Source organism: Balaenoptera borealis (assembly GCF_965194805.1).
Source record: "Balaenoptera borealis genome assembly, chromosome: 7".
Lineage (NCBI taxonomy): Eukaryota > Metazoa > Chordata > Mammalia > Artiodactyla > Balaenopteridae > Balaenoptera > Balaenoptera borealis.
Genome location: NC_138864.1, coordinates 100679758 through 100701969, shown reverse-complemented (window position 1 = coordinate 100701969; position 22212 = coordinate 100679758). Strand labels below are relative to the sequence as shown.

General features: G+C 40.0%; 1 protein-coding gene across 7 annotated transcripts in view; it reads right to left on the bottom strand.

Moving 5' to 3' along the window:
- The window catches only part of CPED1 (cadherin like and PC-esterase domain containing 1), a 303529-nt gene that overhangs the window by 27200 nt on the left and 254117 nt on the right, over positions 1-22212 (bottom strand). For 5 of the 7 annotated variants that reach the window (XM_082400003.1, XM_082400005.1, XM_082400001.1 and 2 more), the window contains 5 exons: positions 20845-20981; positions 4911-5131; positions 4561-4662; positions 4063-4150; positions 48-194 (listed from right to left, as the gene is read on the bottom strand). In XM_082400003.1, coding sequence (XP_082256129.1) covers positions 48-194; positions 4063-4150; positions 4561-4662; positions 4911-5131; positions 20845-20981 — 695 coding nt within the window. Of the gene's footprint in view, positions 1-47; positions 195-4062; positions 4151-4316; positions 4663-4910; positions 5132-20844; positions 20982-22212 lie in introns of those variants that run through there. The other 2 variants (XM_082400004.1, XM_082400006.1) reach the window with 2 other exon arrangements.

Below are 22212 nucleotides of genomic sequence, written 5' to 3'. Positions count from 1 at the left end.
TTTACAAAAATCAAAATCTACCAAAATCAGAGAGCCAGCATAAATACCTCATGAAAATGACATCCGCACGTCCCCTGCAAAAACTCTTTGTATCGCCCCATTGTTATAGTGAATGTGTCAACCACTTCATAGCCATATTTTTTTGCAGCTTCCAGAATAATCAAATTTTCTTTCCATAAATTCTGAACTTCACTCTGTATTGGAAAAGAGAACAATGAGAATTTTGATTAAGAAGACTTTTATGATTTAATAATTTAGGTAAAATCATGTAAATGTCATCTTTTTTAAAGATTGATCTTATTGTAAGATAAAGAATTAATTTCTTTAAGATGTGTTCTAATTTTCATGTTCCCCTTATATAAACACTGATGTAAATATAAAATAGCAATATATCAATATCTATAGTGACACACAGTTTGGAACTTTTTCTTCTATGAAAAGCAGTTAGGTTTATTGCCCACAGAGATCCAGTGAAGTAGCTAAGATTCTCAATTTAAAAACCAAGACTTGAAAATCACAAATTCTAGCTCCATCTATTTGAATTCTTATTCTTTTAGGCATCTGAGTATTAATTAGTATGTTTTGTTTTTAGCTCTGTGCTGGAGGACAGGGATACAAGGATAAATAAACCACGGTACCTGCTCTTAAGACATTGCATTCAAATAGGAGAAACAGATATGTAAATATTTACTAAGCCCTTTATTGGAGGTAAATATACCAGACTCTGGGCTGCGAGAGAAAAGGGAATAGCTCTGCAGGGGCAGGGGGACAGCTGGACAGGGAGCCTTCAAGAGGGGTTCCTGAGCAGAGTGAGGTTTGCTGGTTGGCAAAGAGGGTGGGGAAACAGAGAGGGGGAGTGTGCTTCAGGGAGCCCCAGAATTGAGTGAAGGCTCCAGCTGCTGCTTCTCTAAATCACATTCCTCCCTCGCTCCCCAGCTGTGTCTGAGGCAATGATGGAGCTCGGCGGGGGTTCTAGTTCAGGTCCACTGTTGAGAAGAGGTACTCCTCCACCAAGTACTCCGGCTCCAGGATGCCTCGTCGGCTTGGCCAAGACTTTCTCAGACTGACACATAGTCTGAGACTCTTCCTACCTCATCCATCTTTCTTCTACTCCCTTTATATCAGACACATTACAGTCCAACACGGTTCCCACTACAGAGTAGACATTCAAAAAATATTTCGTGCGAGATTGAGTGATATGCATTGGGTGGTGTCGTCTGAAACTGTTCTCGCCTACTCCTGCCCCCTCCTTTTTATTCTTCTCAAACATTCTTTCTAATAAATCCCTTTATTTGGCTAACCCTGTCATGGTGTCTGTCTCTTTGAGAACCCAAACTAACACAGGGAGGGAATTGAACTCCCCTTGTCTTTGCTAAAGAACAAAAAAAAAATTTGTTTTCATTTTCCAGGTAAAACAGCAAATAATTACTTGCATTTATTAATCCACCTGCAAGGTAAAAGAAGCAGTACAAAGACATCTAATTTTCTGTCTTCTCCACTGTGCTTGCATAACTATTTTTATGTGACATTCAAAGAAGAGTGTTGCCCCCTGCCCCCCAAATAAATGTAGTGAGTAGAAAAGGCTCATAAAGGAAAAACCTGGAGGAAAAGAGACAGATGGGAATTTGGTCTCTGCCATCCCCTGAAAAATAATGCTCAAGGTGCTCAATACCATTTGTAGGCCTTTTCGTGGTTGGTGACAGTATCCTCTCAACTTTAATGTGTCCAATTATAAAATGTAGAAGAAACTTTACAGTAAGTGTTTTACAGAGAAAGTTCAGTTCTCTGGGAAATAGACTGAGTCAGAAATTTGCATGCAGGGGGCCACCAGGAAAGCGCCCTGGGGATCAGTTCCTCCAGGGGAGTGAGGGCCTACACTCTGGATAGAGAGAGAAGTTGAGCTGCAACATCGTTGCAACAGAGGCTTTTGCTGATCCCACCGGGAGTTCTAGAGCTGGGGTGGCCCTTCTGAGATGGCCCAAATTAAGGAAAGGGGGCTAAGTCTTGGTTGAGGCTCTGCCCAAAAGGCAATTCCTGCTGGGACTCAGGTCACACTCGCAGCAGCCCGGAGGAATGAACATCTCAGTCCCGAAGGGACCATCTGGGAGCATCCAAATCCTACAAAACATCACTCACTCATTCACGCGTGAGAGGTTTTCTGAGAGTCTCCTGTGTGCTGGGCACGGTGCTTTGCATTTGGGGTACCGGAGTGAGGCATGCAGACTTCCCTCCCCCGTGCCTGCTCCCACAGACATTAGTCTAGCAGGGGAGACAGACAACCAAAGCTGGTATCTCTTGAGGGACCCGGATGAGGACACCAGACAATGTTACAGGAGCTCAGAGCAGGAAAAGCCAACTGAGTCCAGGGTGTCAATTAAATCTTCCCAGAGAAAACTGCATTTAATCTAACACTTGAAGGGTGACCAGAAGTTACGCAGGTGAGGGGGTAGTGGGAGAGTGTTCTTTAGGAAGAGGGAACAGTGACCTCAAAGACCTGGAGGTGACTGAGAGCATGGCATGCTTGAGGAGCCGAAACACTCGGTGTAGAGTGTGTGTGTGTGCGTGCACGCGTGTGTGTGTACATGTGTGCATATGCGTGGAAGCAAGGACTAAGTCTACCGAGGAAGGCGGAGGCCACGTCTTGAGTGGCCACGATGAGGATGATGAATGCCAGTGTCTGATGACAAGTTCAGAGTTCTTTTCTGCCTCCAACTTGCTCTTGTCCTTTTCTCTTTTGTTCTATCATTCCCCCTCCTCCTCTTCTTCCCTCCTTTTGTTTTCACCCAGTTTGCAAAGACCGATGAGCACAATGGAAGCCCTGGTGGCAAGCACGATGGTTAACAGTGTCTGGCACAAGGTAAGTGCTGAAGAACTGTTGGCAGAGATGAGTTCATTCTAAATCTAAGTAGGCATCACAAGTACTCCAGTTCCTGTGAGAAGCCACAGTCAAGGAAGCAAAGCGGAGCTACCAGAGTCCTCAAGAAGGAATTACACATTTGACCTGCAGCTTTCAAATAACATTAAAGGAGATTCAACTCATAACCCACAGAGACAATTATCAAAAGACCCCTCTTCTAATCCCCGACCATCTCAAACCCTTCAGCTACCCCAGATGCTAAATGTCTCAACTCACTTTAAATGACCTTAACCCTTCCTGACTCCAAGAGGCTGAATTTGGAGGTTTTATTTGGACCACTTTCTACCAATTCTCCTGCTTTTGCATCACAGATCTGGCGGCCAGGCAGGCAAAGTTTCGAGAAAGGAGAGGAGGGTCCTGTAATCCCTGTTGAAGAAAACTAGGAGCGCTCGTAATTGACACAAAAATAAATCTCACTCGGTTTACACATTAAATGGACAAACTCTTGTCTCCCCAGTTCCCAGTGCCCCCCCTGAGCTCCCCTGAGCAATTGCACACAAACCCGGCTGCCTGTGAACTCTTCTCTCTGACAAGAGCAGCTGGTTCTCTTATCTACAGATGTTGTCTTTCCTTTCTTTTCTGAGACTTCTATTTAGTGTTGAGACTATTTACTGTCTTCTGTAAGAACTGGTCAGAGGCCTCTAACTCCTTCCATTTATGAATATCCAACCAGAGGCAAGATGAATGATACTACTTTAAAAATACTACTGATTTTTTAAAGCAATCAGTCAGAAATCATCTTAAAAAGACACCTTTTTCCTAAATACTCATTGATACTGACAATTTCACATGTGTTTCAGCACGAGCCTTTAACGGTGTGGGAAACATTACTGAGGTAAGGAGATACTTAAAGCATGATCCATCTCATCTACACCTCAGGTCTTTATCTTTTCAAACTCTGGTACCCCCTTTCTTCTTTTATGAACTCAAAGCATTATTTATGACATATTTATGGGCTGTAGTCCCCTTATTTCCAGGAATAATTATATCTGATTTATAATCATAATCCTTAAGTATATCATCTCCTTCGAATTTTATGAAGGTTGCTTAATATTATGTAGTGCCTTTTGGGTCCTTTTTCAGACACCAGCAAGGATCCTTATAGGAACCCTGAAGTTCACATAGCCTGGTGAAAATGGGCTTACCTGTGTTAAGAAGTGTACTCCATCCACCGGCAGATGAAATCCAATTCCCAAAGTTTTGATGATCACAAGGATATTGAGTAAATTTTCCCTGTGAAATAATCAGAACTCAAGCCATGAACTTTGATTACATTTCTAGATGTCCGTGTTTACATAAGCAAGCAGAGTGGAATTCCTTTAGAATGTGATAATTGGCATATAGGACTAAATTCTCATTTTATAGATTTAATATACATTAGTGTTTTTTTTTGGGGGGGGGATAGAGTTTTATGTGTCAGTGGGCATGTTTTGATCTGTAGTAAACGTAAACTTGGATGCCGAAGAGCCATCTTGTGATTGGAATATAAAAGTATTTTGAAACATTTTAAACTAGACTTTAAGTACTGGATTCTAAATTACAACTTGCCCTTTATATAAAATCTTGATAAAATTCTGTCACATCGAGTAACTTTTTTTTTTTTACTTAGAACACTAATGGCAATTATTATTGCAGAAATGTACCTCTTTAAAACCTTATGAATAATTTGCAGGTGATTGGAATTAAGCCACTGAACACCACCAACGACTAATACAGTCTGGCTGGTATTCTCCAGGGGATGTGATCTGAAAGAAAAACAACACATGTTGCCTTGAAACAGATGGTAAACATTTTAACAGCATTGCCTCACATTTCATTGAACCATATCTGGCATCCCGATCACAGGACCTCCCTGTCATTTCTAACTCGTTTTCAGCCATATCACTTGGTATTTAAACTTTTCAGTGCATTTGATATACAGCAAACAATTATGACAGCTAGTAAAACATCAATCCATTGTGGTATTGTTTCATTCAAAATAGTTCCACTGTACCTTTGCAAGAGATGTTCAAGGGCTTTTTCAAATGTTGGTCTCAACGAAGGGCTTATCCAGAACTGTGGATAATAGGAATAACTGATCAAGGTCTTCCCACCATTGACGTTGTGATAGAATTTAGTGCCATGCACCTTCTGCCATTCTTGAAAGGTTTCATTCAATCTTTCGATCAGATAGTACATTATCCCTCTGTTGGTCGAATCTCCAATGAAAAGAATCTATAAGTTAAAAAATTTTGCTTTCAAATCTGATGCTTATATGATATAGAAGACAATATAAAATAAATCATTTGATGAAAACAAAGCCACAAATCTAATTGAAGGACAGCCCTTTAAATGGTTAGAAATGAAATTAATCATATTCTCTCCCAAACCTGTTCATTTTCCTTTTCCATATTCCTAGTAATGACATCATCTACCGACCTACTAACTCACATTTAAAGCTTTTTGCTTTCTTTATGCTGTCTTTAATTTCTCTACCTCTCTTATGCTCTTAACTTTCTCATCGCATCAGCTTAACAAGTTTCATTGATTCAAATAGGCATGAAGTATTCTAGTGCTGTAAGAATACTTAGAGATTTTCTAATCTCTTTATTTCATAGATGAGAAATCTGGGAATCTACAGAGGTTAGCTAGCTCGATAGAGGTCAAGCTACTACTTGAGAAAGGAGCCACAGGACTAGAATTTAATTTTCTGAAAAGCAGTCTGTGTTCCAGGGTGCAAATCCCAGCGCCATTTGCCCTGGAAGCCTCTCACCCATCACCTCCTTCCCATTCCCACCAGCAGAGCCCTGCTTCAGGCTCCGACTGCCTCAAAGGTGTGCTATTGTTAACACTTGCTTAATGGGTCTTCTTGCACAATGGCTGCCCTCTAATCCATTCACCACACAGTAATACTGGGATAAATTTCCAAATGTCTCATCTCACTTTCACACTCAAAAACCTTATCGGCTCGCCGCGTACTACAGAGTCAAATCTTAACTCCTGAGGTTCAGTTAACATTTGCTGAATTTTTATTGCATATCGGCTTTTGCTAAATGGAGATTTCTCATGGGGTACTCACTTTTAATCTTCATAATCGTGAGGTGTGAATCATTCTCTGTTTCACAGATGAGGGATTTGAGGCTCAGGGAGACTGAGGTTATAAATCTAGTAAATGGGGAACACAGGACTCAAATCCAAGTCCTTTATCTCCAAGTGCAGGGTCGATGGCCCCATTCTCTCAACACTTCTCCTAAAGTAAGCAGGTCAGATTCCTACTTTTTCACTGAACATGATTTGCACTCAACAACATCTGTTTTTCCTTGTGCTAATCCGTCTGCCTAGAAAGCCCCTCTCTCTGCAACCCCACCTGTGTAAATGCTACAAATCTCCAGACTAGCCATAAACGGCTCTCTCAGCCGGTCTTGTCCAACACCCCAGCGAAAGCGACCTTCTCTGTCCTCCGTGATTTCATTATAATTTTTATTTCCATTACTGATTTTATCAAAGACTACATGAAATTATGGCTATTTGTCTCTGTATCTTTTTTCTCATATCATATCAAGAAGTATTTGAGGTCAGAGTCAAGGTTAATTTCTAAATTCTAATTTCCCCCATAGTTCTATGCATGCATTTTAAAAATATTTACTGAACTGAACGTCAAAGGGACTTTTGTTAGAGACAATTCCTTTTAATGTCTTTGGAGAAGGTTTAATTTGTACTTCAGTTTTTTTCTCTTTCTGTTGAGATTTCCCTTTGCGTTAGTCATGTACATATTCACTTCTGATTTTAAGAGCAGTCGCTGCATCACTTCTCAGGCACTAGTGCATTCGTCCATCCATACTGAATTTAGTGAGACTCTGCAAAGGTTTATTTTTTCCACAGTAAGTGTATTCAAGTAGCTGTGTGAAGAAACCCAGAAGGCGTTCTCCTTCAGAATTTGCTTCCCATCAAACACTGTTACCATAAGTATCGCCAAACTCAACTGAATGACGTAAGATGTCAAGGCCCCAGTCACTGAGTCTCTCGGTCAAGTTCCATTTGGGGCAATAAAATCCCAGTATGAGAAAAATACTTTGTGAAATCACTTGAAATTCTTCCTACTGGATTTGACCTATAATTATTTCTGTTTGTTTTTCTGGCCCAGATTTCTGATGTTTTAAAAGGGAAACTTTGAATAATCAGGAAAGCTCTTCATTTCAGAGACTAGTAATTATCCAACTCCATTTGTAATAGTTTGCTAGGGCTGCCATAACAAAGTACCACAGACTGGGTAGCTTAAACAACAGAAATTTATTTTCTCATGATTCTTGGCTAGAAGTCCAAGATCAACGTATTTGCATGGTTGGTTTCTTCTGAGGGCACCTCTGCTTGACTTGTAGATGGCCATCTTCTCTGTGTCTACATATGGTCTTTCTTCTGTGTATGTCTGTGTCTTAATCTCCTCTACTTATAAGGATACCTGTCATATTGGATTAGGGCCCACCTTAATGGCCTTGTTTTAACTTAATCATCTCTTTAAAGGTTCTATCTCCAAAACAGCCACATTCTGAGGTTATTAGGACTGGGAATTAGGATTTCAACATATGAATTTGGTTGGGTAGAGACACAATTCAGCTTTTAATACCAGTAAAGGATCTTGGAAATCCAGTTGTTAAGCTAAATTTCCACTGCAGATTTTTCTTATGGGGTCTTTTCATTTCAGTATCAAGACGCAATCCCTCCTAGTGTCTCTCTGGGCAGCCAGTAAGATCACTGGGCGTCTGTATTGTGGGCTACAGAGAGAACTACAGAGGTTGAAGAAAATCCAACGAACTGCATGTGACTGAGAGAAAAAAAATGTCTAGATTTCCATTTTTTTCTGTGGGGTTGTATGAAGATGCAGTCCACCAGTGCATGACAGGGGCAAAGAAGTTGTGTTTCAGAATTCTTAGGTACTGTTATTTATTAACCAGATGGTCTTAGACAAATTATGTGACCTCTTCATGGGTTCATTTCCTTATGTGTATATTGGGGAAAATAATAGCACCACTGTAAAGGACTTTAATGAGCTTTTAAATACTGATCTTATTCCTGGCACACAGCACACGACAAATGGGAGCCAGCATTAAAGCACAGGAAAGCAACAAGTGCTTTGGAATGCTTCTAGTGTGTCCTGCAGTGCAGTGCTAGGCACTTTAAAGTTTGTTAGCTATTTCAGAGAAAATGTCAGTAAAGATAGGAAGCGTCTAAATCACAGCAGCCTCTCTCCTGTCCTATCCACCCTGTTACAGACTCTCGGCAGGGCTAGCAGGGTTGCTGGTGAAACTGAGACTCTGAATCAAGACCCGGAAGAGACATCGCCACCCTGAGCAAACCAAGGATCTCTGAAAGGTTCCTCACATCTGTCTCCACTGCTGATCAGTGACTAACAAGAGCTACAGGGATGGGAGAAGGAAGCATCACCACCACCATCTGCAAAACAAGTTCTTCTAAACGGCAAATATCTAGACAGCATTTTTCAAGTCTAGTAGACACAGGTCCGGGAAGACTATGTCCTAGAGAATTATTTTAGCCCAGTGCCTTTCTATTCATGAAAGACAGAAGTGATAAATAACTAAAGTGAAAATGCACTTGTGAATTTTAAATTGCTGGTTCTGTAGGTGAAGCAGTTTTTGGAAGAGGTTAATTGGTATTCCTAACTAAAAGATTTCTAACTTCAAGATATCAGCTTTTTAAAGTGCACACAATTAAAAAATAATACCCAGAATAAAAGTGGTTCTCTTCAGCCACATGATTCATATTCAGTCTTTATATCTTTTAGATCATTTGACTTGGTGAATTTTTAAAAGGAAATTTGCAGATTATTCATTTTCAAGGTCAACTTCTACTTTAAAAGGTCTAAATTACCATAACAAATATTTATAACTAGCCACACATTTTGTAAATAATTCTTCTTTCCTGTGAAGATTATTGCCCTATACTAGCATGCACAAGTGTTGGTTGGCAGATGCAGTCAGAGAAAAAAAAACCAAGTAACCAGTAAGCAATTATAAAAATAATCAATGTTAGCAATAAAACATTAAAATAACTATTTCTTCCCCTAACAAAGATTTTTAAAGGTCCAATGATATCATGAGTTCAGGGAAATGAACCCTCTCATATAATACTATGTAAGAACCACAAGGGAGAGATTTTTTTCTTTCTTTCTTTTTTTTTTTAAACTGTTGAATTCCAAGTGTCCAGAATACTGCCTGGTGTAAAAGTCAGTCCTCATTTGTTAAATGGATGATTGGAAACTCTGATGTTGTGTATATAAATCAGCAGTTTTCTACTTCTAGGAAATTTCATGGATGCCCATGAAAATACATTTAAAAGCAAAATAAACTGGAAGCAACATAAATGTTTATCAGATTGATTATATTAAGGTATAATCGTACACTTGAATTCTTTTAATCTTTTAACAATGATATTGTAATATAGATATATTGTGATGGGAACATTTTAGTTAACGTTTATAAAAAGATGATTACAATCAGAATATAAATAATTGTTGCATTTTCGTAAAAGTAAAGCATATGGATGCATAGAAAAGCCCTGATTTTTTAAAAAAAAATATTATTTAATTTATTTATTTTTGGCTGCGTTGGGTCTTCGTTGCTGCGAGCGGGCTTTCTCTAGTTGTAGAGAGTAGGGGCTACTCTTCATTGTGCTGCGCGGGCTTCTCATTGCAGTGGCTTCTCTTGTTGAGGAGCATGTGCTCTAAGTGCGTGGGTTTCAGTAGTTGTGGCATGAGGGCTCAGTAGTTGTGGCATGAGGGCTCAGTAGTAGTGCCTCGCGAGCTCTAGAGCGCAGGCTCAGTAGCTGTGGCGCACGGGCTTAGTTGCTCCGCGGCATGTGGGATCTTCCCGGACCAGGGCTCGAACCCGTGTTCCCTGCATTGGCAGTCAGATTCTTAACCACTGCACCACCAGGGAAGCCTGACCCGGGTTATTTTGAAGTGAAGATATTATGACAGTTTATTCTTTTCGCTCATTTGTATTTTCTAAATGAACAGATATTGGCTTTTTAGATTAATTTAAAAAACAAAAGCAGCAACAGTGGCAACAATAACAGTAAATCTGTTTGTTTAAAAGCATTTTGAAAATTCGTGTAAGAACAATCAGCTTAAATAAACTTTATTTCTACTTTTTTTTAATTTTGAAATTCCAGTGTTTTTTTTTTTTATTGGACTATAATTGCTTTACAATGTTGTGTTAGTTTCTGCTGTACAATGAAGTGAATCAGCTATATGTATATGTATATCCCCTCCCTCTTGGACCTCCCTCCCACCACCCTCCCATCCCACCCATCTAGGTCGTCACAGGGCACTGAGCTGATCTCCCTGTGCTATGCAGCTGCTTCCCACTAGCTATCTATTTTACGCATGGTGGTGTACATATGTCAATCCTCATCTCCCAATTCGTCCCACCCCCCCAACCACCCCCAACCCTGTGTCCACAGGTCCGTTCTCTACATCTCTGTCTCTATTCCTGCCCTGCAAATAGGTTCATCTGCACCATTTTTCTAGATTCCACATATATGTGTTAATATACAATATTTGTTTTTCTCTTTCTGGCTTACTTCACTCTGTATGACAATCTCTAGGTCCATCCACATCTCTACAAATGACCCAATTTCGTTTCTCTTTACGGCTGAGTAATATTCCATTGTATATATGTACCACATCTTCTTTATCCATTCATCTGTCGTTGGACATTTAGGCTGTTTCCATTTCCTGGCTATTGTAAATAGTGTCGCAATGAACATTGGGGTACATGTGTCCTTTTGAATTATGGTTTTCTCAGGGTACATGCCCAGTAGTGGGATTGCTGGGTCATATGGTAGCTCTATTTTTAGTTTTTTAAGGAATCTCCATACTGTTCTCCATAGTGGCTGTATCAATTTACATTCCCACCAACAGTGCAAAAGGGTTCCTTTTTATTTACACTCTCTCCAGCATTTATTGTTTGTAGATTTTTTGATGATGGCCATTCTGACTGGTGTGAGGTGATATCTCATTGTAGTTTTGATTTGCATTTCTCTAATAATTAGTGATAGTGAGCATCTTTTCATGTGCCTCTTGGCTATCTGTATGTTTTCTTTGGTGAAATGTCTATTTAGATCTTCCACCCATTTTTCAATTGGGTTGTTTGGTTTTTTGATATTGAGCTCCATTAGTTGTTTGTATATTTCGGAGATTAATCCTTTGTCAGTTGCTTTACTTGCAGATATTTTCTCCCATTCTGAGGGTTGTCTTTTCATCTTGTTTATGGTTTCCTTCGCTGTGAAAAAGCTTTTAAGTTTAATTAGGTCTTATTTGCTCATTTTTGTTTTTATTTTCATTACCCTAGGTGGTGGGTCAAAAAAGATCTTGCTGTGGTTTATGTCAAAGCGTGTTTTTCCTGTTTTCCTCTAAGAGCTTTACAGTGTCCTGTCTTACATTTAGGTCTTTAATGCATTTTGAGTTTATTTTTGTGTATGGTGTTAGGAAGTGATCTAATTTCATTCTTTTACATGTATCTGTCCAGTTTTCCCGGCACCACTTATTTAAGAGGCTGTCTTTTCTCCATTGTTTGTCCTTGCCTCCTTTGTTATAAATTAGGTGACCATGTGTGCGTGGGTTTATCTCTGGGCTTTCTATCCTGTACCATTGATCTATATTTCTGTTTCTGTGCCAGTACAATACTGTCTTGATTACTGTAGAACAATGGCCTAAGAGAATCAAGATTAAACATTGGTTCAATAAACCTATCACAGGAATAACACTAATCGTATTTTGAATTCCAGTAGCAGCTTTATTCTAAAGATTGAATGGCTTTTTCCTATGTAGCATCTCTCTTCTGGTCCTGTGGTAGGAAGGGAGGCTGCCTCCATCCAGGTGGGCTCTGGAGAGGAGCAGAAACATCTGTGTCTCGATGTGTCATCAGAGGCTGGATCTCAGCTCATCAGAGGGAGACAAAGATGTGTTTAGAAGAGTTCTGCATCTGTTCTATTCCCAAAACTTGGCATGCAAAGTGTCACTGAAAAGTATATAGGGTATGGTGTTTTTTCTACTATTTTTCACACCATCATGGACCATAGGACCTAGAAGCACATCCTGTTCTTAGGCTCTATTAAAGCTTGGGCTTACTTTAAAATAGTCTTCTTAAAAACCATAAAATTGTCTTTGTTTTCATTTCTAATTTCTCAACATTATATAGTCCCTGTATTAGGTGACACAGGCTAAGTGCTATTAACAAACAGAGCCCCAAAATGTATAATGGCCTAAACACAATTGATGTTTACTTCTCCTTCAGGAAAACAGTCCAGGTGGTTCCAGGCAGGGGTATGGGGGTGGGTTGGGGCAGGGCGGTCATTCAGGGTCCCAGGATGGTTAGACCGTGCCTTCCTCAAATACGGATTCCAAGACCTCACTGGGCATTGATATCCAGCTGGGGGAAGGAGTAAAGAGCTGCCAGGTTTCCTATGGGCCCACCCTGGGGGCTGGGCACATCACTGCTGCTCACATCCCATTGGTTGGAACTCAGTCATATGGTCATGCACCTGATTTCAAGGGAGACTGAGAAATGTAGTCAAGCTTTGTGCCAGAAAGAAGAAGAAATGACTTTGATGAACACTTCCCTAGTCTTTACCACATTCTCCTACATGCTAAGTCTTTCTGGGGAAAAAAAATCACCTAAATTCAGATTTTCCACCTGTGAATTAGTAAAAGTGTGAAGCATATGAAAGCCTAAATTTATAATCTACATAATGCATAAGAGCACTTCTGTTCTTAGAGATATTGATTCCTTGGGACAAATAAGAGCAAGAAATATCATTTATTAGTGAAAATACAACAAAAACTTTGGGAATTTTTGATTGAAATATACGATAAAACAATTTTCATCCCACTTTATTTCATCATGAATAAAGGGAACTAATGATGATGATACTTAACATGTAAATATTTTACTCTATTACCTCCTGTCTCCAAAGTCACCAAAAGTAACAAGGACATAGTTAGCAAAGCAAGTTATAAAGAAATGAAGAGAAGCAATGGGGGCTGTCTGTGTTGAGTCAATATAAAGTTAGTTTGTTAGCTTCTCAGATTCTTCTGATATGTTGAAGCTAGGAAAGAACTGGGTATATGTAGAATCAATAGACAGGGAAAAAAAAAAAAACCCTTGATTTAAAATAATTTTCCAGTATGGAGGTTCCTTAAAAAACTAAAAATAGAACTACCATACGACCCAGCAATCCCACTACTAGGCATATACCCTGAGAAAACCAGAATTCAAAAAGAGTCATGTACCAAAATGTTCATTGCAGCTCTATTTACAATAGCCAGGACATGGAAGCAACCTAAGTGTCCATCATCAGATGAATGGATAAAGAAGATGTGGCACATATATACAATGGAATATTACTCAGCCATAAAAAGAAACGAAACTGAGTTATTCGTAGCGAGGTGGATGGAGTTAGAGTCTGTCATACAGAGTGAAGTAAGTCAGAAAGAGAAAAACAAATACTGTATGCTAACACATATATACGGAATCTAAGGAAAAAAAAAAAAGGTCATGAAGAACCTAGTGGTAAGACAGGAATAAAGACATAGACCTACTAGAGAATAGACTTGAGGATATGGGGAGGGGGAAGGATAAGCTGTGACAAAGTGAGAGAGTGGCATGGACATATATACACTACCAAACGTAAAATAGATAGCTAGTGGGAAGCAGCTGCATAGCACAGGGAGATCAGCTCGGTGCTTTGTGACCACCTAGAGGGGTGGGATAGGGAGGGTGGGAGGGAGGGAGATGCAAGAGGGAAGAGATATGGGAACATATGTATATGTATAGCTGATTCACTTTGTTATAAAGCAGAAACTAACACACCATTGTAAAGCAATTATACTCCAATAAAGATGTTAAAAAATAAAAAAATAATTTTCTATCTTCCTTTCTTTCCTCTTGCATAGGTTCTATCTTCAATATTCACAGAGATGGGGATATTTCTTCAGAATAACAAAGTGCATGGAGATGCCAACACAGGTCTCAGCCAGCTAATAGGAACCCACTGGAAGCTTCCAAGAGGGGAAGTTACACAGGAGCTTCTTGTCCATTAATCTAGGCAATGCCTGCTTACTGGAGAGCTCTCATCTTGGTAAATAAAGGAAATGAAAGTGAGGTGAGGAGGAGTCCTATTCATTACATCTAGTCCAGGGCCAAGCATAGCCCATACGTCTAGAAAGCTCCACAGTGATTCCGATGAGCCCCATGATTGAGCACCACTGCCCTCATAAAATAACTTCCCATTCTAAGTGAGGTATAGGGTGACTCAGCTAATATGAAGCTGAGACTGATCAGATGGCTAATGATATTTAGGGCATGATGAAAATCTAGCTCATCAAAGCGTCTCTCTGTGAAACGTAATACGATTGCAACGAATGTTTTTTCAATGATGCATTTGATTAAACTGGCTATAGAGGACCAAACAAATTGCTCTTTGGAGTCAAGAACAGATGAAAACTGACATGTCGGCAAGTCACTCTAAAACACATGAAATTTGGCAGAAAAGAAAAACAAACAACTGAACAATATCACCTAGACATAGATCTTGTAACTGCTTGGAACAAAAGTATGTATCTATTTTGCCCTTCTCTCTGGATTGTGGGCATTATGTGTAAGCCATCCTTTCCTGGTGAGAGTTAGGTACACTCCTTTTCTTCTGTTCACCCTTTTTTATTGAAACTGACAAGCAACAATGAATTGTGTAACCATAATGGAATTCACGTATTAGTCAGAACATATTATTATAAATTGGGCGTACTTCAAATATGTAAACACCTTCAAGTCCAAGACAGTACTTAACTTGCAAACATAGCTTAAAAATGCAAGTTACATTTCCTGTTTTAACAGCTGAGTTTAAATACTTTCAGTAAATATTGCCTTTTTATATTTTCCTTTCTTAATTGCACTCTTCTCTCAGATATTTTATTACTGAGTAATAAAATACTGAGTCTGTCAGTTGAACTATGTTTCTGACAAACAAAATAAAAGCTCGCTTCATTCAGTTTTGGTCAGCCTCCTAAGCTCTTTCAGTTGTAAATTTCATTACCCTACTTCTAAACTATTTCCTATGTATTTTGCACTGTGATTACAAAGTTATGCTCTGATAAATTTTTACAAATGTTCCAACCAAAGTTTATTAAGTAAGAGGTGTGTATCTATTTAGAGACATTTGTCAAGAGTATAACTGAACACATAGTTTGTTCTTTTTCAATGAATTTTACTTTGATTCAACACAAAACCTATACATATCTACAACAGCTTACAAATGAAATAACTCATATTTGGATAGATTTAGAGTAAAAGGGGTCTCGTATTTACCTGCCCTCCAGACACTAACAAGTATCCCATAGAAAGTGATACAAATGCTCTGAGGAGAAACCCTGTGCCATCTTTCTACAGAGATCAGCCTCCTGTTCACTGAAGTAAAGGCAAATGACTGAGGTATAAAAAGTTCGGTCCTGCTTACACACCATTGAGTGCAGTGACATTCCTGGTCAAAGTTACAGGAAACTTGAACGCCTTTTTAAATCCCAACTGATCTGTGTTTTGTTTCTTCCCCACCGGTGGGCCTCCATTTCCAAGTATAGCCTTCCATTCATCACTGGAAAGCAGTGGTAAAAAGATGTAAAAGGTCATAATAACAACATAAGGAAATTCAAGTGAGAGAAATGACTACTTGGAGATTCTAAAGGAAGCAGAATGCTGTTTGAAGGCCTAACTTTCCAATACTTCTCACGGGCCCAGTCAAATTCTGTTGCCATTTAATCTGATTCTTTTGAGAAAGATAGCTCAGTTTAATGTATTTCCTTAAAGGGTGCCTTGATTAGGATTTAAAATAAACTTCTGTTTTTTTTGTAGCACAACATATTTGCACTACTGTACACAGTAACAGTGACATTTTTGGCTTCTCACGGTAAAAAATCTGAGTTTTCCATATTAATTGAAAGTTTTCAGATGAGTAAGGGTACTATACCATTAGAAATTGCATGTCTAGGTATGTCTCCACTTTTACACAATCCAAGAGGCATAAACTGGAGCACACGGAAAACGAGTAACTCAGAATTACCTCCAGTGCACTCCTCGCCTGCTTGGTTCCTGCCCATTGTCTGTTCCCTCCATTCTCTGTTCCTCCAGTAAGAGAAAATTCAAAGAAGGCACTAAGCTTGAATAATACAACTCTCACCATAGGTTCTTTTGAGAAAAAATGAAGATCTTTATTTTTTTCTCGTTCAATTAAACTATTTCAAAGTCATGTGATTGGTAGATTGCCTATGACTACCAACACCACTCTGCTCAGGCACTTTCTCTTTTGGCAACTTTTCCAGACCTTCCCAGTCCAGGTCAGGTGTCAGCCTCTGGGCTTCTCCCAACCTTTGCAATGATCACGCTATACTGTAACGATCACTTCTCTCATTTGTCTTCTTCCACTAGAAATTTGGCACCTTGGAGGATCGTGGTGTGCACACGTAGAACAGATTCTTAGCTCAACAAAACTAGATGAATGAATAACAAGGTGACATCCCAAAAGTTGAAAAAGTGTTCTGGGCTTAATTGTGTTAAGTGGTCAGCTGGATTCCACTCTGTGAGAACATTTTAGGGATAACTGAGATTGCAAGGTTTCTGATGTGGGGCAGCAGAGTTACTCTGATACCTTCAATGAATAAAAGAGTCACTTCATTCCTGAGTGCCAGTCTGAAGCTGCTGTCCTTTTGCATTTGTGAAGTGAATTTCTGGATGATATCACCCAAATAATATGCCTCTTTTCTTGAATGTTTGACATGAAAAATGAGTCCCCTACCTGCACCTCACCCCCCAAAAGAGTCAGGTGTTTATAAAACAAAATATTTGTGTTACTTTTTTCTCTATTTTTGTAACTGATATGCTTTAACATGTACTTGTCTTTGAAATAGAATGGTGATAATAAAAAGTTCTGGGTAGGATGAGAACTCCATTGCCTCCATAATGAAATACAAGAGTTTCACGATCACTTTGTATGTTTATATTTTTCTCCAGGAGAATGAGAAATAGATGTATAGGGAAAACCTTCTGGTAACCAACTCCTATTCATAAGTGAAGCTTTCTTAAAATAAGTGCGATTTCATAGTTGTAATCGTGAATGTTTACACAATCATCTCTGTGCTGTGTGGTACATGAGGGTATAAACCTGTCTGCACATTACCAAGTCCTGTGATTCGGAATATAAAATGTCTTTCTCAGTTTTTCCCTTCTTTGCATTTCCACGGCCTCTGCCCAAGTTCTGATTTATACAACTTTTCAAAATATACATTTTTGGATTTAAAAAGGTGCTCACACATTGTAAACATAAAGGTAATACACATCCATGTATCCCCTGCTTTCCGAAAGTTCAATTTATGCCACTTCGTTTTTCTGAAAGACCTACATTAAGACAGGCATTTTTCCTAAAAGTGAAAATCCTCTTTGGATTTCTTTTGGTTAGCAAAAATAGGTACTAATATAGGTCTTTCAGAAAAGCAAAGTGTTGTCAATTGAACTTTCCGAAAATCGGGGATACTCTTCACTTTCCTCCATTTCGATTTACTAAAGGCTTCATAGAAGCGCTCTACTTTTGGATAGCGGGGGAAACCTGTATTTAAAAAGACTTCTTCACATTTTGCCAACCGTAATTTACTACCTGAATTGGCTTCACGGCCATATGACCTTGGCATTCACACAGGGTCTGTGTGTAAAAGGATCCTGTGCTTGGTTTATTGCTCTGCTTTTGCCTTCTCAAAATTCTTAATAATTATTGAACACAGGGTCCTGCACTTCCATTTTGCCCTGGGCCTGGCAGAATATATGGCCAATCCTGTCACCATCCCACTCCTCCCCTACTCCCCTCCACTTACGTAATCACTCTTTTTAAAAAATTAATTAAGTAATTAATTAATTTTGGCTGTGTTGGGTCTTCATTGCTGCCCGCAGGCTTTCTCTAGTTGTGGCGAGCGAGGGCTACTCTTCATCGCGGTGCACGGGCTTCTCACTGTGGTGGTTTCTCTTGTTGCGGAGCACGGGCTGTAGGCACGCGGGCTCAGTAGTTGTGGCTCGCGGGCTCTGGAGCGCAGGCTCAGCAGTTGTGGTGCACGGGCTTAGTTGCTCCGCAGAATGTGGGATCTTCCCGGACCAGGGATTGAACCCGTGTCCCCTGCATTGGCAGGCGGATTCTTAGCCACTGTGCCACCAGGGAAGTCCAACTTATGTAATCATTCTTAAGGGCTCGTTACTTCCAGAAATATTCCGTGTGTGTAAGCATGTCTGCATTAGGTTTTGCATTGATGAGATTATTCTATACGTATTCTTGACTTTCGTGGCTTCCTCAGTGTGGCGTGATAGAATTTTTCCATTAAACAGTCTCTGCCCCACCCAGCACCATGCCCATTTCTTCCTGCCGTAGGCAGTCTCCATACTATTGCGGGATGGTTTTTCTAATTCTGGTTGTGCCGCTGCTCTGCTAAAAATGTACAATGGTTCCCTGCTGGGTATAAAGTAAATTGGCATCCTGGTAAACACAGCAGGCTCTGTAGGACCACTGCCAGTATGCTGGCAAATTTGAGTTTCTGAGCTTGCAAGTCTGAAGGATGCTTCTGGACCCAAAGAATCACTAAGAGAAGCCCTCACTGCCTAGCAGCCAGCTGGTCGGTCTGTACGGGGATCACATGATCTGAACACAGGCCTTTATTTTCAGACTTTGTAACATCATCTCTCTCTAACGCATAGGAAGAAGAGATTTTCCCTTTTTCTTATCATTACTTTGTAGAGTTGCTAATAATTGAAATGAACAAAGACCGTATTGTGGACTTTGTGTTTGTGTCCTCCCGAAGTTCACATGTTGAAACCCTAATTTCCCCCCTCCACACCTGCCCACCATGTGATGGTATTAGGAGGTGGAGCCTTAGAAGGTAATCAGGTCTAGATGAGGTCATGAAGGTGTTGGCCCCATAATGGGATTAGTGTCTTTATAAGAAGAGGAAGACATTAGAGGTCTCTCTGTCTCTGTCTCTCTACCTTATGAGGACATAGCAAAAAGGCAGCCAACAGAAGCCAGCAAGCGACCTCTCACCAGAACCCAACTGTGCTGGCACCCTGATCTTGGACTTCTCTGCCTCCAGAACTGTTGAGAAATAAATTTGTTTAAGTCACTCAGGCTATGGTATTTTAAGACTGACAGGGAAGGCATTTAGCTTTCTACAAAGTTGATTAATCTACAGCATGGGATTAGATCATATAGACTTATTCTTATTTTACAGATGAAGAAAATGAGCCTGAGAAACAATGTGTCCTGTCCAAAGCCATGGACTTTAGTGATGAACTTTAACATCTACTGACTTTCAGGTTAATAGACGGTGACATCTTGGAATCTTCCTGAGGTCAGAACGAGATTCTTAAAGAGTTTGGAGAAGTCTGACTTATGACAACGACTATTTTCATTGTTTCCAGTCCTACATTTCTAGGATATGGAGGTTGGGCTGTCCAAATTGGTGGTTCAAACTGCCTGAGTAGTGGCCACTTACATACATGTGTGATCACAGGTGAATTACTCAATCTCTCTGAACTTTAATATTCTTAAGTAGAAAACGGATCTAAAAATATCTACCTTACAGACTTGTGAATAGGAATAAATAAAATTTTAACTTATTCATTTACTCAACGAATATTTATTAAGTGACTATTATTTTACAAACGCTGTGCCAAGCAAGGAGATTATGGTAGTGAATCAAACACATTGGCTCCCCTCCTAAAGCTCACAGTCTGATAGGATTTAAGGTGTGAAAAAGTCAGTAGCACGGTTCTTTGCACAGAATCAATGCTCACTTAATAATACAGCAACAGAAGTTTCTGACATTTCTTTTCTTCCCTTCCCTTTTTTGAAACTAACTAATACTGCTGCTTTATCTTTAGACATCCTCTCAGTCACAAACTTTGGGGCATGTATATTAGAATCTCCATGAAGAAGAGGTCCATTCCCCTGCCTTGCTTCTCCCACCTGTCATTCTTCTTTAAACCATTTGCTGGTAGAAAATCTGAACATAGGCCTAATCTGAAAAATTGACATATATTTACTCCACTGTACTTTATGAATCATAGAGCTTCTTAAAAAAATCAGTTTTTGAAATCAGTCTTGCCCGTGCTTGAGAGTTTGCAAATAGTTTGTAAGGAAATGTCCATCTAATAAAAAGTACTTTGAAAGTCTGCAGAAGGATTACTTACTTCATGTTAACCAAGCATCTCAGTCTATGTGCCCAGTTCGCACGTCCGAGAGCTCTGCCAGAATCTACCTAGTCAGAGCACGCCTAGCAAGGAGACACTGCATGTCCAAGAGATCAGCTTAGAAGCCGCACTAAAGGAAAAGCAGCCTAGCGAGGTCCACGCGAGACCTGCCCGGGAACGTGAGAGAAGATCAGGAAGGTTAGTGTGTAAAAACCATGCTATGCACGGGGTATGCTGAAGCAGAAGTCTTACATGCAGGAACATTGCACCGCCTGTGCGAGCCACAGATGGCTGTTTTAACTGCAGTGCCTTGCGAGAGCTGCAGTTGACAAGGCCAGATGCTCTGAATCGCCAACTGTCAGTTGACACGGCCAGCTCTTACCCATGTGGGCTGAGAAAGCCAGCATGGAACTGGGTCAGCACAGGACATGATTTTAAGAGCCTCAATCTGTCAAGTAGACTTACTTGGAAATAACTGAGCATTGTGAACAAAAATTGTTAAGGCTCTTCTATGATAATGCATTCATTCAGAAAGCCAAACTGCATTCAGTTAGCTGTCCTCTGCAGAGTGAGGGAGCAGGAATTGGTCTAGTAGGTACAGTTCTGGTGCTGTGGGTGGTGTAAATGAAAGGTTTCCCCCACTGATCCAGAGCCTACCTTCCTTCCTCCCAGGCACTGCTGGAGTTGAGGCTTAGTTAGGACACCATATTGACAGTTGTGAGGCTGCCAAGTGATTTCTCTCCAGTCACAGGTCCTGTTGTCTGAACAGCTAAGGCAAGGCACGATCCACTGGCCTGGAAGAGACAGCAAAACTTCTTTGGTTCCGTTTCTACGGGTGAAATTACAGTTTGCAAGTAAGTCTAGAATTCAGCGATGGCACAGCATTACAGAAATCACAGGGAGGAGACCACTCTTACATAAACCCAGTGGAGCAGTACATGGCCTCCTGCCGACCAAACAGAATCTCAAGTAGTAATGTTCTGAAATAACACAGTTCATGCTGAAGTCAAGTATGAATTCTGTTCCGTAAAAACACATACTTAAAAAAAAATTAAAGTGACCGGGTACTACTCAGTTATTATTTATTTTCAAAGAGTACACGAGGCACTTAATAGGACCAAAGTATATAGGGAGCCACTGATACTGAGGTAGCTGGCCACAGATATTTCCTAGCCTAACACATGCTTAGGTTACCAATCCAATAATAGTTATATTCTCTGCTCTCCAGAGATTCAAGATACGATAAGACAGTTACTTTAATATTCTGATAATTTATTGTTCTGAAGACTAGCGATTGCTCCTTAATTTGATTGGTGGCCTTTTTGCTGTGAATATCTTCACCTCTTTCTAGCTCTGTCACCTTAATTTTTTCATCTGTTAGATGAGGTGTGTACTGTTCTCCTCACATGATTGGTATGAGGATTTAATGGGATAATGTATTTAAAGGACCCAGCACAGTTACCACATCATATTCACCTTTGTTAGCAGCTGATTTCAGGCACAAAGTAGGGCACAAGCTTTAGTAAATGTTTATAAGATAAATGAATATTCTCAAAAAGCTGCATTTAAGATCGTTCTTATTTTATTGATAAAGTAACATGCATTCAAAACACTGCAGCTTTTAGTGTGAGTGGACACATTAATAATTTATTAGAAAAATATCACGAAATGACTTTTGAGTTTTGTTTTTTCCTTGTTCATCTTTTCAGGAACGGAGTGTGAACCAGCATGTTAAACATGGAGCAGTTATTTGTGCCCTTTGTGGAGAATACCTTGATGTCTTCAACAATCATCTGCTCTACCCAAAAGGTCTTGCTTATGTTACTGCTTCATGTTTCTCTTCAAAATATTGAGGAGCTATGGGACTTCCCTGGTGGCGCAGTGGTTAAGAATCCGCCTGCCAACGCAGGGGACACGGGTTCGAGCCCTGGTCCAGGAAGATCCCACATGTCGCGGAGCAACTAAGCCCGTGTGCCACAACTACTGAGCCTGCGCTCTAGAACTCACAAGCCACAACTACTGAGC